Source organism: Tyto alba, unplaced genomic scaffold (assembly GCF_018691265.1).
Source record: "Tyto alba isolate M040663 unplaced genomic scaffold, T.alba_DEE_v4.0 Super-Scaffold_10, whole genome shotgun sequence".
In the NCBI taxonomy this organism is placed as follows: domain Eukaryota; kingdom Metazoa; phylum Chordata; class Aves; order Strigiformes; family Tytonidae; genus Tyto; species Tyto alba.
Genome location: NW_024881262.1, coordinates 1,708,322 through 1,724,769, shown reverse-complemented (window position 1 = coordinate 1,724,769; position 16,448 = coordinate 1,708,322). Strand labels below are relative to the sequence as shown.

The following is a 16,448-nucleotide window of genomic DNA, read 5'->3' as shown; positions in this document are numbered from 1 at the left end:
TAAGAGAGGAAGCAATTCTGAGGAAAGGTGATAATTGACATTTATTTTTGTTTCCGTGAAGTATTTAATCGTTAATCAACAAGCAGATAAGAAAGGGATAGTCTCTTTTAGGAGATCGGCATAATGTGTTTCCGAGCGCTGTCGTGTCTCCTGGGAGCCCACAACCAATTCCTCTGAGCTGCACAAACCCGCAGATCAGAGCTCTTCAAAACATCCTGTGCACCTGTTCCAGGGGACGGCTTCTGAGCAGCAGTTTGTGTCCTCATCCATTTTAGGGACACACAGGAAGAATCTCGGTTTCATTTGGTATCTAGGCACAGCTCTGAAATGGGATTATGTAGAAGCTTGCTGAACATTAGCAAAAATGTCCTCCCGTCCCTGGAAAAATTAATTTTGTTAGGGGCATTTTGCTAATGTGTGGTGCACCTGTGTGTTCCCCTGAATGTTCTATACAGGACTTCATTTCCCTGATTAACTTTGAGTGGGATTCTTCTGCTCACTGCTCAAAAACTGTGGCCAGGGTCACTCCAGGGGATCTGTATACTGAGCTCTCCTTTTATGTGATATAAGCTAGTGTGCACTTTGTCCTGTTTGTTGGCTCAGATCGGGCACTCATCTCTGATTCGGAAGCGAAAAAAACATGAAGGCTGCCCTTTGAAATGGTTTATCCTGTTTAGGACAAAATAATTCTCAGATCATTTTAGGAATGTTCCTCCTTTGACTTTTGTTGCCCACTACCCACTGGAGTAGCGAAAACCTGTGACTGCACACTGTAACCTTTCGGAGGGAAGACGCTAAACGTACCTCTGCTTTGTGGAGTACAAGGTACCTGGTGGTGCTTAGCAAGTAAATAATAACTACAGAAATACATCTACAAGTATTACTGAATAGGACTTGGCTTGGTTTTTTGATAGGAGAGAGATGAGGGGAGACATGGGAGACTAAGAATGAACTGGATCCCTGCCACGCTCTAAATATATGGATGCACATAAATATTACATGAACCTACCATGCGGTGTTTCTGTGGCTGTAAAGAGACCATAAAGCAGTTTTCGCCCTTGTTTCTCTCCCTCTTCAAAAGACAACTCGTCTTTATTCAGCTTTTCCTGAAACAGATGTGCAGTTGCAGGAATAGGAAGGGGTAACCTTGAACCCCTGGAGCCCTTGCCTTTTTAGACAATTGAATGCATGTAGCCAAAAACTGGCATCAGTGAGCAAGGCAGCTGCGGCACATTCCAAATATTGCTCTATTTAAAGGCTCACGAGAACAACCGCAGAGGCAAATCTTAAAACTTGCCAATAAAACTAGCAGAGGGGGGAATGGCAGAACCAGGTAAGATGCACAGTTAAATGTGAATGTAACAATGTGTTCTTAAAATTCCCAGATCTGAGCAATGTAATGTGAAAATACTCAGCTGTTTGCGTTCTTGTATGATACACTATATAGTTTACTTTGCAGTAAGAAAGTGCAGTCGGTTCAAAGGCTAATTCTATTAACAGCAATGAGTTTAAAGCAGCTTGCGTTCCTCTTGTATTTCTGATTCCTACCAGTTTGGGTTTGTTTTTTTTTTTTTTGTACTTAGAATCTTAAGTTGACTAACATAACTCATTTTACATGGTTCCATTTAATTATGTTTGACGGCGTTTTAAATATACTGTCTGTATAGCTGAAATCTGAGTGTAATGCTAGGTGAACATAAAATAATTGGGATTTTAACCCCACAAAGCCCACGTGGCAGAGCAAAATAAAATTTTAATGATGACTTTTTCATTATGAGTACATTTCTACTTTCCTCGAGAAGAAAAGGAATTTTATAAAAATGCGGTTTATATTTGTTGTCATTTTCTATTTACTTCACTGCAAGAGGTTTGGATGGTGAAACTATTGTAAGTTTAAATATGGCGTAAGCTTGTACACAATTATTCAGGTAGTACTTTTCCTTGTAAAAGGAACCTTTTTATAAATCTTCTTAGCTATATTAAAAGTTTTTAAAGATTTTTATCTCCCTTTTTTTGCACAATTGCCACTGGTTTTTAAGAAGGATAGTGGAATTCTACTAAGATACAACAGGATACTGAATTTCTTAATTTTAGGTTTCATTGTTATCCACCGAAATTAAACTGATATTCCACCAGGAGTTAGTACTCAATTATATTTTGCATCGGTAGGACGTTATTTGTGTTTAAATTTTTTTTTTTTTTTTTTTTTTTAATTTTGTTAAAAGCAATGTGGCCATCATCAGGCAGCCAGGCCAGTCTGGCACCGGCCCCAGCCTGGGGGGGGGGCAGCAGGAGCCGCCGTGCCCCCATCCCCTGCCGCCCGCCCAGCCCGGCCCCCGGGGGGGAGGAACGGCTGGGCAGCCTCGCTGACACCACTAACTGATTTTTAAATCTGAAGCTGGCAAACGCCGTGAATGCACAAGCCTGTCCCACAGCTGCCCTGTGGTTAAATTAGAGCTGGGAGCGCCGCAGCCCCTGGAACTGGGAAGCTCTTTGCTGGTGGGGCTGGGAGCCGGGCGGCAGCCGCGGTGCCCAGGGCCAGCGCACACGCCCCCTCCTCGGCTGCTGACCAGCCTGCGGGTCAGCCGGGCATCCCGGTGACGGGTTAGTGGTTTGGCCGCCTGCGTGCACGCGTAGCCTGTGTGAGATGAAACACAGAGGAAACTTCCATGAGGCGTTTATTGCGCGACTGCGAGCGCGAGCTCGACCGGCTCGGGCAGGGAAACGTTCCCCCCTTTACCTGCCGAGCCCCCGCCGGCTTAAAATAAGGGGAAGCTTTTCCACCTGCTAACTTGGGGTGCCCTTGTCAGTGCGGTCGGGCCCAGACATTTCAGGGGCGTAGGCAGCTCAGGGAGACCACAGGCATCGTTTTTTCTCGTGGTAGCTGGTCGAGGTTTTGACCAGCTGCAGAGAGCAAAACCAAGCTGCCTTACGGTTCTGGGCAAGAGGTAGATGACAGAATAAAATAAGATAGCGGTCAGATGAGGTTTATCAGTGTATGTAGGGTGTATTCAGCGTGGAAGCCTGTGGTGCTGTATCCCGTAGCTGAGGGCTCCCTGGCTTCCCTGTGGCACTCGGGCATCGGGGGGTGGGCGATTCCCAGGGCGTCCGACCTGCCGAAGTGCAGAGCCTGGGCCTCTGTTTGTCGCACGCGGAGGAGCCCTGCTGTAGCACAGCAGAAGGGCTGTGTGTTTGCTGCTCTGCCCAGCCCGCTTCTGTTTATTTTGAGATAAACTCACGTTTGAAGTAGAGAAAAACCTCTACAATGGGGGAAAAAGAAAGTACTTTGTAGCTAGAATGCCGGCTTGCATACACAGGTCGCGGTAAGATTCCTTTATTTATTCTCACTGCCATCCAGAATTGGCCGTTTTATTTCAGCAGGCTCTGGCTCAAACCCCAGAAGCTAGGGCTCGTTTCCGTGCTCTGTTTGAAAGCAATACTTGTGACTGCAATAACTCACATTTCCCTCAGTGTTCGGCTTTCCCCTCCATTCATTTAAATGGTGATTATAACAAAACCTCATGTGTTAGGGTTTTATCTGGTTACCTGCAGGTGTCAGTAAAGATTTATTTTTTTTCCGAAATGTAGTTGCTTACAAGTATTCTGTTGCTTTGCTGCTAGCCCCTCCCCAGCCCATCTCCCCCTCGGGCAGGGAGGCAGACAGTGGTGATGCTCTTTTGGCTGTCGGTGCGCGCAGCCTTGCTCCACGGCGAGGGCAGTACCGCTTCTCAGGTGTAGACTCAGGATACTTTTCCCCTGGACCACCTATTGGGACCCTGGAGTTTGTCACCTTTTTCTGAGGCCTTAGGAAGGGGTTACCTGCTCGGGCAAGCCTTGTGCCTGTCTCGCACTTCAGTCTCTCCTGCTCATGGCATCAAATACAGTCTTCCAAGCAGTTGCTTTACTCTAACTCAAGTCTTGGGGTATCTGTCCTGTGACCAGAGCAAATGATCTCACGGGCATTTCTGTTCTTAAACTATGAAACGCAAGTACTCCCGGTGGCTCCCAGGAAACTCTATCCCTCGGAGCCAGCTGCTCGCTGCCTCGTGACAAATGCTGGGCACAGCATTCCTGCTGACCCATCGGGCCCTGCCTGCCTCTCCTGTCTTACTGCATTTAAACTGGACCTCATCTAACAAAACCCCATATTCACTAGACACAACTGCAACTTGGCAGAGCTCTGTCAGAACTCTTCTGTGTACCCCAGCAGGATCCAGCCCTCTATTTGTAATAGGACCTTTAGAAAAAGTAAGTAAAGAGAAATGATTGCCAACAGAAGTAGCTTTACCTTACAGAGTGTCAAAGGAATAACAGTCTCTATACAAAACAGGTAAGGGACCCCCCTGTGGCGAAAGGGCACCCAGTTTCGGAGAAGGATTTTCTCTCTTTGCTGCGTGGTTGCTTATCTGTTTTATATTTCTATGGCAGCACACGCAGATTTTCTGTCTCTGTGTTTTCTCTTTCCCTCTCGGTAGATACACCACACAGTATCATGGTGAGACATGCTTGTGTTGTGCATAGCTTTAAAAGAGCAATGTAGAAAACCTTAAATTATTGAGCATCCCTCCAAAGGCTGTGTGCTTGATCTAAACTGTGCAAGGTGTCGTGACTAGTTTTATATAATTTATTAATCCCCTCAGAAGCCTGGAAGTCTTTTAACTGCAGAAAGATGTGCTTTAAAATGTTGTAATATATTGGTAATTGATATGATCTCAAAGGTTGATACGCTGCTTTCTGGCGAGCTTCTGCTAGTTGCAGGAAACTGATAGAAGGGTCTTTGAAATATTCCGATGCTGTACAGAAGCATGTTTAGATGAAGTGCTAGTCCTGCTTTCTGCGTGCTCCTTGAAGAACCTTTGCCTGCATTGAACGACACGTCTCCATGTAATTTTTTAGCACGTTCTGGTACTAGCGGGTGACGCAGGCAAGACGTCACGTGTGTGTGCCTGGCACAGCACAGCCAGGCAGGCGGTACATTCACAGTGGAAACTCTTATGTTATTTTAGTACTTGAAAGTGGGGAATGCCCTTGCAGCAGATAATTACGTCAGCCTTAGCTACCCCGTACTGCTGTGGCAGGATAGCAGAGGGTGAAGTTGGGCACCGTGCACGGAAAGCACAGAGGTGAGCTATGAATCCCTGATGCCCAGCCAGTGGGAAACATCCCTTTGGGGTGTGGGGGCTCGTACAGCATCCCCTCACCGCAGCCCCCGCCCGGCACACGGGTCATAAACGGTGCCACGTTAAATGCTGTCACTGTATTTTTGATCCGCTGTTGCCCACCTAATGAGAACTCTAGAAGGTGCTGTACGTGACAGGGCCTGACTCCTGAGTCTGCCAGGACAGCTGCTCTCCATAAAGTCCAGTACAGATGTTCTCCTGATGAGCCGTGGAGACCGAGGACAGAGCCGTGCTTGTCTCCTCCCTGCGCCCTGCTGCTTTGGGGAGTGCTAAGCCTTGTACCTATCTGATTGCGGAGACCGCAGCGTGGAAATCTCTTTGGGCTTTGGCAGTGGATCCTCACTAGAAGCCCTGCCAAGGTATGGTGATTCTGTGTTAAAAATAGCAATTGTAGAGAATGTGGCCCGAGCTCATAGGTATCTTTTTGCTCTGTGATATTCGTGGTTTTGATGCGTTTAATTTAGTGAATTCAGCGTCACTGAAATGTGGCCTGTCTGAAAAAGCCCATCTTTTCTCTTTCAGCCCAAGTCCCACTGTCACGTCTCGTCGTACCCATCCTCCTCATAGTTGGCTGGATCATGGGCTGTGCGCTAGTGGTTTACATTGTCTTCTCTTGATGGAAGTAAGTGACTTGTACAGTATCATTTACTATCCATGCTTTCTTTGGTTTGCACTGCCACCTTTTAAAATGTAATTTTCTTCATTTTACAGGACAGAAGAATTCACGGTTATGTTGATTAGAAGAACCTGGAAGTTAAATTGAAATTTCTAATGAATACAATATGTATAAAATGAGTTCATTTTAATATCAACACTGTAAACATGGTGTACACTTTTTATCTACAACTAAGTTTTGAAACGCTTATTAAAGCATTAGGAAGAATCATCAAACCTGTTTTTAAATGGTTTGTATTTGAGTGAGTAGGTTCTGGAGTCCAGTGGTAGGTCAGATACCTGCTTGTTTTGCAGCCTGCTTTGTTGTTGCCAGCTCGAATTTAAGCAGTTTTGGAAACAGTATGCCCAGATTTAGTGACGCAATGGTGGACAAAACCGTGAGTTAAGCTCAGTTGTGAGATGTGTGGAGCTGGGGAAGAAGTATCTCAGTATATTTGGGGAAGCTTTAAGTGAGTTTAGACTCTTTTTTTAAGTTTTGTAGTTAAAAAAAAAAAAAAAAAAATTACATTTAAAATATAGTGGTGATACACTCTTCCTGTCCCAAGATCTGAAGTGTCTAAATAAATTATCTGAAACTACATTAACTTCCTCTTAAAAAAGCAAACAGTCATACAAACATACTAATACATAAATCAAAAAAAGTCCTTTAGAAAATGGAAGGCAGGCAAGTAAAGTGACCGGGAAGCAATGCATCTTAAAACGTATGTCGTGGAGTTTCTGAATCCTAAAATATTTTCTTTTTATTTCATAGTATATGGATAAATACCAAATTAACTGCTGATCTCTTCTGTTTATATGATGTTCAGGGCCCCATTTTGTATTTTTCCATTGGCAACCGATCCAGTTCTTGTCAAAGGAATCGCCGCTGGCCTCGGCGGGCACTGAACTGGATCGAGACCATGTGGAATTCCAGCCCCGTTTTCTGGCACGCCGGCAGCCCCCCTCTGCTGGCACCGGACAAAGCGCAAGCCGGGGGGACTGGAGAACAAAGCTAGAATTCAAAAGGAAACTAAATAACTAGTCTGGAAAAAACACAATGCAGTAGGTGAAAATTCAATTTCTGTACCTCGTAGGAACTGTTAAAAATCACAAATACAGGAGAGGGAACTGCTGGCTAGCTAGCAGTTTTCAGAAAAGAGCCTGAGAACTGCCATGTATCGCAACCTGCATTCAAGTCAGCAATGTCATAATGCTGGTGTGAAAAGGAAAACACTGTCCTGGGACGAATACCAGAAAAATGACCTGAGAGGTACATGAAATGAGCCCCTGCACTCCCAGCACCAGTAAGGCCCCCCGGCTGCTGCAGCTGCGGGCCGGCGGGAAGGAGCTCAGGGGAGAGCAGCCAGAGGGAACTGAGGTTTGTAATGTTTAACCAGCGAGAAAATGAGCACACTGGGGTGGTTCAGCCTATGAAAGAGTAGACTGAAGAAAATGTAAGTCTTAACTACATTGGGCTTTTTGAAAAGGGAAGGGAATAAATCTCCTCTTGGTGATACACGGGGCAAGGAGCAATGACAAGCTAGCAAGAAAGATTCAGATTCAGGCAGTCCTTATGGGAAAGGCACGGAAATACTGGAAGAAATTTGTAGACATAACCACCAATATTACTGTTGATTGCCAGAGGCCTTTGAGAACAGATGGACAAACATCCCTCAGGTGTGCTGCAGGAGTACGGGTGATCCTGCCTTGGTGCCCGAGGGCAACTATTTGACATCTCTTCCTGCACGAGTCTCCATGACTGTGAGTACTCCCGTGCAATTCTGTGGGACTGTTTGCAGAGAAGAGACAGAACCGACTGATGGCAAGTACTACTACCAGCATTGAGACTTTTTGTCATACAAGGAAAACGTTTTAATACTGGTCACGGCATTTGGGAAAGTCTGTATGACATAGAATGGGAGGTGAGCTGCAGATCACACGTGGGTAAAGGCATGGGAAGAAAGGCAGCCGTGCTACGAGACTGACCGCGGCGGCTCATCTTCGGATGAATCCGTTGCGTGTCAGTCGTCTCCACCCAACTATGGACTACGTAGCAGAAAGGGCTGAATCTTCCGTCACGTATTTAGTGATTTAACTTCATAACTTCTTAAGACCTAGAGGTTTTCTGAGTCATTAAGAGAAGGAAGAGGCACGAGGGAACTGTTTCTTTAGTTTGAACCGAGGGGCAGGTGGGCCAATTCTCTGAATTTTCCAGTTTTCGTGCTCTACTGTCAGTATGCTCACGTGCAGCTACTGAGGCAGTTCAGACTCCCCGATCAAACAAGGGCAGAAGATGAGGCCCGCAGGCCTTTAGGTGAGGTAGGCTGTACCACACAGGCGCTAGTCGGCATTGCATGACATACCAAAACATAGTGTGTACTGAACTGTTTGCCTTGCAGTCACCTGAAGATATTGTGTTGCCTGAATCAGCCTCGGTATGTGCCTTTCCTTAGAAACTTGGCCTTACATGACACGCTGCTGAATATCAAACTTTTCAAATAGCTGCTACCAGCTAGGGAACTTCAAACTTTTTAGAAACAGGCAAGAGTTAATTTCTTATGAGGCCCAGGGAAGTATTTTTAGCCTTATTATGGGTAAAATTTCTTGGAATCTATTGTTATGAAACAGAAACATGTATGTCCTTCAAAAAGAAAACATTAGACTTGTTCAAGGTTCGGAGGTCTGTTGTACAGCATTGCATGTCTAGAGTTGTGGCTCAGACTCACTGAGGCCTCCTGATTATCTTGTACTAAGAGTTTTGCCTTTTTAAATTGTAATTGGAGGTAATTATAGATAAATGTGCCTTGAGACCTTCCTGTGAACCTGGTCATTTAAATCAGAAGTGATCATCAGGTAATCTGAGCCACTGCATTTTCACAGGCAGCTTTGAGCTTTTGAGCTCAAAGATTTTTATACTAAAATGTTTCAGTTCTCAAAAAGCTAAATCATTAGTAATTCAATCCTCAGATAAGGTAGAGAACTGATTGTGGGAGGCATGTCTTGAAGATCCTAGCAAGATGTATGTTTAAGGGAATGTGAAAAAAATCTTAATGACCCTCAATGGGGTTAGAGAAAGAAACTATTTTTTTTGACTCCTGCTTATGCAATTTGTATAATTTTGAGAAAGTGATGCACATCAGTCAGACATCCTGTCTCCATCTGCGATGAGTATCTGTTATCCATTAGGAATGGAAACAAAAAAGACATATATTTGACCATAGTGCAACCATGGAAATTCCTTTGCAACTCCAGCAGCTATTAGCAGAAGCACTGAAGTGTGACATTCAGTTTGGGGAATTGTCTTAATACCAGTTTACTTTGCCTGTGGATGAACAGAGGGCAAAGGGGCGATCCTGTTTCATCAAATGTTCTGAAAGAGGAAAGGGGATAAACCATGCAGTCTCTTGGAGAGCTGGAGATTCCCAGTCTCTGCAGCAGCTGCTGCTTCCACGTGAGGACCTCCAGCATCACCAACTATCTTCTAGTCACTCCCAGATGAGAACATCCGTTCTGACTCACTCGTACATGCAGGCTATGTAAGCGAAGAAGCTAGTTTAAGTGCATACTTCAAGCAGATACCTCATTATCTCATTTTAAGGACCAGTGCCTCATTTTTCAAGACAGACCAGCCAGACTGATACTAGTTCTGAGTGTCCAAACCCTAGACAACATGGAGCCTCCTTGAAGACAGAGGTAGGTACACGTGTAGTTCAATTCTCTGGTGGTTTTTAAAATCTCCTAGAAAATCCTGTGCTGAGAAATTAAGTACTGGCTGTTACAAAAAGTCCCAGTCTCATTCTTCCTTGGAAGCAGACAAAGCACATAGGGACTTTCTTACCCTGCACAACCTGTCATCTGGTTTGTACTGAGCCAGCAGCCACCCTGCAGTGCTGATGAAAAGAGTTCTGAAAGATCCAGCTGACCCAAGCAGCTTTTTCAGGTGTCTTAACAACATTTGAAATCAGATGTTTCAAATGAAAATGTTACAGAGCTAAAATATAAACATTGCAATACGATTTGGCTTTACCTGCTTTTTGAGAGCAGAACGATCTGATTTGGCAGAGCAAAACAAAATAAATTTCTAGGTTGGCTTCAATATTGCCAAGCTGATTTGCTATATACAAGGAAAAAGAAGTTCCTGCCAGTTTTGTAGAGTAATGAAAAGAAGATTATTCTAAGAAAATATGCATCCCGCACACTGTTTAACATCTACTGACCACTCTGCAAAGTGGCCTTTTGCAACCACCTTCAGGACAACCCACTTGGGTGTCTTTTCATAATGAAACTGTACAATGCACTGCTGAAGCTTCCCACGCTTCCAGGGGTATATTGGATAACAAAAGGTTTGGTGTTTTTTCTTCTTGAAAAATAAAACCAGTGTTTGAGTGCTAAGTTCTTTCTCAGAGAGATGATAGTGATTTAGAAGAAGAAAATGTACACATTCATATTTCTTCCAAAATTCAGGTTCGTTGCTATTGAAGCCTGGTGATAACTTCAGTTTTTCTGTCACCGTGCCAGTATGTAAAACGTTTGCCTTGTTGTGAGGCTGGAGAGGACTCTGGCTTCGTTGCAGTATAAAGCCACTGAGGTCTAAAGAGCTGTATCGCATCACCTGAGATCAGGTTCTCCATGAGCAAAGGTGGCCTGCACACGTTTAGAGTGGGCACTTTTAAAATTTCTGTTATTTCCTTCCAGATAGGATAATGTTTTCTGTGATGTAAGATGATTTTTACTGCTTGGTTTATTATTCAGCCTTTTATTTACAAAAGCTAAGTGGGAACATTTGGGTTCCTATTGCTCCAGAGGATGCTCGCCAGCTGTGCACCATGGCCTCTGCTTGGCTCTCCCTGTTACCCACTCAGTGATCCAATTAGGGATGAGTTTCTGCCGCTCCGTACCGGGATGCTGCATGTGGCTTCCTGGTAACTGTTCCAGCCTCTTGTTTATATTCTTTTAGTGCTTGTCATCCAATTTAAGGATATCAGCATACACAAGAGCATAACTGTATTCCTCTCCGCTGCGCGCAGAGTGGAGCCGCGGTGAGACAGCTTGCCTTTAAATCGGAATTTATCTCAAGGAGACTTTCCTGCTCCAGACCTAAACCAAAGACAGTGGCTCCAGGGCACTTTTCCCTCTGCCCTGGGGGCTGACACCAGCACGCCAACCTGCTCCCTGCCTGCTCCTTGCTCTTACTGACCTTAACTCTGCCTTTCACACCTGGGTTTAAGTATAGAAGTAGCTGTGGGCACTGGCCTAACCCCATGAGTAAAGACAGGACCCTTTCCCCCCAGCAGCGTTAACGGAGGACGCTTCCTTGCTCTCCATCTTCTCTTGGTTAGAGTGGAAGGTGAAAAGCGCTGCGTCAGTCCTGCACGCTCCAGGATCTAGTGGAGGCTTCCCGGGTGCGTTCACACCGGGACCAGCGTCCCTCTGCCCCCGGGGAGACAGCCTGGAGGAAACCTTCTCCCAGGAGGTGAGGCAGAACCTTCTGGAAAGGGCTGGTGGGGTAACCCTGTGGCCCCAGGTGTACCTGCTAGATAAACGTGCCTCGAGACCTTCTAGTGAACCTGGCCATTTAAACCAGCAGCGATGGTCAGGTACTCCGAGCCACTGCGTTTTTTTCCAAGCCCCGCTTTGCCTTCAGCCTGCCGCAGGGGCGGGCCGAGAGCGGCGCCATTTTGTGCTGATGCTGAAGGTAGCTGGCTCCTTCGCCCTGTTGTGTGACAGGAGCACGTCGGACCCGTGGGGCACGAAACTGAAACACCTCCAAGTGCAACAGTAACGGTATTTCCTCCTGTGTGTAGAAATCCAGGCCTAACGCCGATCTGACCTAAGCCTGCAGACCCGTTCCTGGCTCCCATCTGAGAGTGCAGAGGAGGCCCTGCAGCCATTTTCCTTCACTAAGGTTAGTAGTACATGATTAATTACATTTGCTGTTAAAAATACTTTTCTTGTACAAAGCTGCAGAGAACATTGGTTCCTGTGTGAAAACAGAGGACTCTTAAGTTTTTTTCCTTTTCACGAGAGGCTCATTTCTGTTCAAATGTTCCACGTTATGAAGCAAGATTGCATTTTGTTTCTGGCAATTTTTTGTTTACTGACATTTAAGAAACGGACCCTGGGGAATTGGTGGCCTGTTTAGGTCAATTGATTTGCAGGATGTTGTTGTGCTTCACCAGCTGTATGAGCTGGAGATTAAGCCATCCGCCCTCGCCCTGACCCAGGTCAAAGAGGCCGGGCCTGCGTGTGCAGCTCCAAACTGGGTGTTCCATGGGCATAGCCCGAACTGGGTGCTTCATATTGCTGGTAGCCATCAGTGGGGCAGACTTCACAGCAGTCTCTTACTCTTGACATTCATGTGGGAACTGCGTGTGGTGAGCAAGCGGGAGGAAGGATTCCTCTGAGGGGTGAGGCCTGTCCTCCGTCTCTATTTATCCAGAAGGCTTACTCCATTCCCTTTGTCTAGAGAGAGGGTTGCAGCTCCTCAGTTTTTTTGCAGGGAGGTCAGCCTGTGCCTGTTTGCAGTGACGGCATGTTGACTAAAATGCAGCAGTGTTTAACATTTCTACTGCGGCAGTGCCACGAGGCCCTCAGCCCCTGGAGCCTGGTGCTAGGCGAGGGCGGGCAGCCGGCGGCCATTTCAGAGCCAGTGGAGCGTGAGTTGAGGTGTGACGACAGGGTTCACACCTATGATAGCCTTTTCTGTTGTTATTTATGAAGTTGGATGATTTAATTAACGGTTGTAACCCCTTGTATATCAAGATAACCGTGGTCGTTGGCAATAGTCTTAACAGGACGAACAGTTACTCCACCAATATTATATGCCTCACAGTGAACTAGTTAAAGCTGATATAATAGGTTATTGATTTAATAATCAAACGGTAGCTACTAATGCTTTGTATCTTATTCTGGGTGGTAATGAAGGGAGAAGGACACCAGAGAGACCCACTATTTGGATGAGATCCCTTCTGGAGAACAACGGTTAACTTGAATTAGGAATGTAGGGCTGACAAAGACAGCCGGGTTTGCTGAGTCCCGTCCTGGAAACTGTCCTCAACAAAGGCAGGAAGTGTTTCTTATAAACAGGTGAAAACATTTTGGTGAGTCTGTAGCCTTCTGTAGTTGCATCTGGTTGAAGATGCACCAGACAACTGGTTTGTTCAGGGAAGAGCCTGGGAGTTGCTGCTGGCTTGCTCACTGACACAAGCTCTTCTATAGCAGCAGTTGTGAGTTGCCCTTTCTGCCATCCATTTTGTCTAGCTTACCATACCTCAGCGTGGTGATTAATGACTTTGCCTCACTTCATCACCTCATAGCTGGACTACAGGCATGTAATTCATGTGGGCATGAAGCCCAGTCTGTAAGAAGGTCTAGCCTAATGTAGGTCTTGACACCAGCAGGACAACTGTCTTCTGCTTCTTCATTAGCTTCTTGTAAAATAAATCAAATTGCCAACGTCTGTCAAGGCTCTGAAACAGTACCAGAATATTTAACCAATTCTGGATGAAGAAAATAAATGACAAACGTATTTTTGAAGCACTGTGTAACTACCAGAACCTGACCTGTGCAAGAGGAGCATCTTTTTCAGGACCTGGTCAAATTCTGACTTCTAAGGTCAAACAGAAACCTTATTGTAAAATTTTCTGTGTGTACCATGCTTGCATCTTTGACCACGTCTTCTCCAACATGAACATAGGTAGCAATGCTTGTATATCACTAAATAAAAGTGTATTGCTGGATTGCCTGTCCACTATTGTAGTGAGGAGAACAATAGCAAGCTTATTCTCCTTTAGTTTTCTGCTGGTGTATCAGGGTTGAGGTACAAGGCTTGGACTAGATACAGGACATTTGGTAGCAATCAAGTGGAAATAGATCAAAATCTTCACAAGTAATTTTAAAATTTCATCATTAAAATCCCCATGAAAAGAAGGAAACCTTGGAACAATAAAATGGTCTACTTAGTAGCTTTAAATATGTAATCTCACAAGAGATTATTCAAAACTATTTTCTGTTGTTCCCATTAGTGTAATATCCAATTGCTACGTGAGGGTCTGCTTGGACGGTGGAGAACATACTGAATGGTGCTGTTGTCCCCAGCAGATCAGCCTAAAACAGGAGCTGTGAGTAGGAAGTCTGAATAGTGTCAGCATGATAAATCTTGTACCAAATGTATGATTGATAGAGTCTGCTATGTTATAAGATTTTGGATGGTACCTGTAGAGGCTCTAAGGGAGTTGCATTGTTTGGAAGTCAGTGCACATAGACCTTTCCTGGGTACAGGAAACAGTTCCCTTACCAGAGTCAGTCGTGTTTGGTGCAAGGTGTGCTGAATGTTTGTCGTGTCACAGCAGAGTCCAAGGCAATAAATGACATTTCATAAAAGGGGAGGTGAGTAGGACTCCAGGGCACAGATCCAGCCTTCTGCCCATTTGGGAGTGCGAGAGGCTGGTCTGAGCTCATTACGACTCACTTCCATTAAACACTGATTTTATGAGGAATTTTTTTTCTTTTGTCTTGAGTCACCACCATCACTTCCTCCCATATTTGGTTCTGGTATCTGGATATGTAATGTGCTGAGAACAGCTTGAGTTAATGCAGACCAAAGGAGACATTGAGACATGTGGAATCTGAATAATTTGGGAAAAATCTGCCTGTTGTCAAAACTCAGTATATTTTTTTGTATGGTCATTGGTGCTACTTTAAGTCATTTTCTGAACTAACTGTTTTCTGTTCTGTAGAACATTGCTCTGGTTGTTTAAAGTTGGTTGTATTATATAAAGTAATTCCACATTCTGCTATGCTCACTCACAGTGTGACTGACTCAATATATGCACCTTTGATTCTTCTGAAGGAGAATTTATTCCAGTGCCTCCTGATACTTTTTTTTTTTTAGGTTAGTGGGAGGATTTAATTCTCAGATAACTTTTGAGATACTTAATTTAATCACCTTCTATGAATATTACAGCTTCAGAATTTACTAAAAAAAAAAAATTGAAATTTTATTTTTCTGTAATTCTTTAGTACTGCAGACACTTCAAGTGGGCTGTGTTCCTGTAGCAGCCTTCTTCATTGCCTTTCTTACAAAATCAGTGAGACCCGTAAGTGTCACAGAGCAATAAAATGACCCACTGATTTTAGTGAAACACCAGTAATTAGCCACATGCACTGAGATCACGTGCGTGTCTGTGTGAAATACAGTTGTCTGTTTCTGTGTGGGTGTAAAGTAATAACGATCGGTGTATGGAGGGGTTTTCCTTGGCGAGAACACATCCCAGAGCAGCTGGAAAGATTTTTGCCTCGAATTGTAAGAATTCCTCGAAGGTTTAGGTAAGAAAATGAATGCTGTACTTAGCAGTCTGTCAGCAGCTGGTCAAGTAAGAAAAGCATTGGGGCATATCCACAGGAAAATTAACAAATACTGTGATTTATTACAGTAACATCAAAACTTTCCCTGTGTGGAGTTAAAAAGTAAGAAGTCCTGGAGAAGTGGGAAAGAAGAACAAGGAATTTGGACTCTGAGTAAATCCCAGAGAAAGACCTTCCCGGTGCTAGGCTTCTCCTGGGAGGGCAGTGCAGAGGTTGCTGTTGTGCTGGGAAGGCGGGAGAATCCTCTGGGTCAGTATCTGAACTATGCAGTGGGGAAAAAAGTTAATCTCAGTTCCATGACAGTGGAGCCTTAGTTCATTTCTGGACATCTGACAAACCTTTCATCCTATGTCCTGTGTGGTTTTTCTGGTGATCTTCTTGCTTTCATCTGAATTCACCATGAGTGAAGAGTAATTTTTCAGGTAAAGGGCTAATGCCAAGGTGCTCCATCCCTGCGAGACTTGAAACGAGGGTATGGTAGCCTTTGAATCAGAATGTGTCCTCACTAACTGTGAGCTAGTTTAGGATCTGGTAGTGCTGGAGTCTGGAAGGAACAAAATACTGACCACGGTTAACCAGTAAAATGCTCTTTGAGGAACTAAGGTCCCAGGGCTGGGCACCAACTGCGTGCTGCTGCCATCGTGCCTTACCCTGCATAGGAAGGAAGCCGCGGGGCGCAGGTGGGGGATGAGGGGCAGCACATTGAATCTCTTCAGGTTTTCCTCTTAAGCCTGCTGACGTTTTCATTTGTGATTAAGCAAAATGTTGGGGAAAATCCTTTCTTGGGCAGTTATTAGCCATTTGGGTAAAAAGATCTCCTGACAACATTATAGATGTGTGAATCCATTACGGCTCCTCTGGACACAGTATGTGCCATATCGTATTTATTTCTTGGTGTATTGTGATTTTCCACTGGGTGTTACAAAGGATTGAGAAAACTCAGTTCTTTTCTATTTTGGAGTTAATTTAAAGGCTTATGAGTCAATGTCTAAAACTGATATGTTCAAAAAGAAAAAAAAAAAAAAAAAAAAGTAAATGTAGCATGCATAGGAAAGTAAGTACTACGTGGTTAAGAAGGAATAGTGATTAAGAGGTCGCTTGTCCAGAAGAAGAAGTCCCTAAGAGTCCTTAGCAGCATCATCTTCACCGTTGGAGTGTTCCTGTGGGCTCCGAGTCCAGGCGTCGGCCCGGGGCCGGAGGGTCACCCGGCACCTCTCGGGGTGGCAGGACTGAAGCTGTTTGTGAGTC

The 16,448-nt window shown here is 44.8% G+C and overlaps 1 protein-coding gene across 1 annotated transcript; it reads left to right on the top strand.

The window, feature by feature from the left end:
• The first annotated feature begins 1,262 nt into the window (after positions 1–1,262).
• Positions 1,263–6,007, top strand: STRIT1 (small transmembrane regulator of ion transport 1). Its single transcript, XM_033000047.2, has 3 exons — positions 1,263–1,333; positions 5,703–5,802; positions 5,892–6,007. Exons 1-2 carry the CDS (start codon positions 1,321–1,323, stop codon positions 5,795–5,797), a joined length of 108 nt encoding a protein of 35 aa, XP_032855938.1. The 5' UTR covers positions 1,263–1,320; the 3' UTR covers positions 5,798–5,802; positions 5,892–6,007.
• The last annotated feature ends 10,441 nt before the right edge of the window (positions 6,008–16,448 follow it).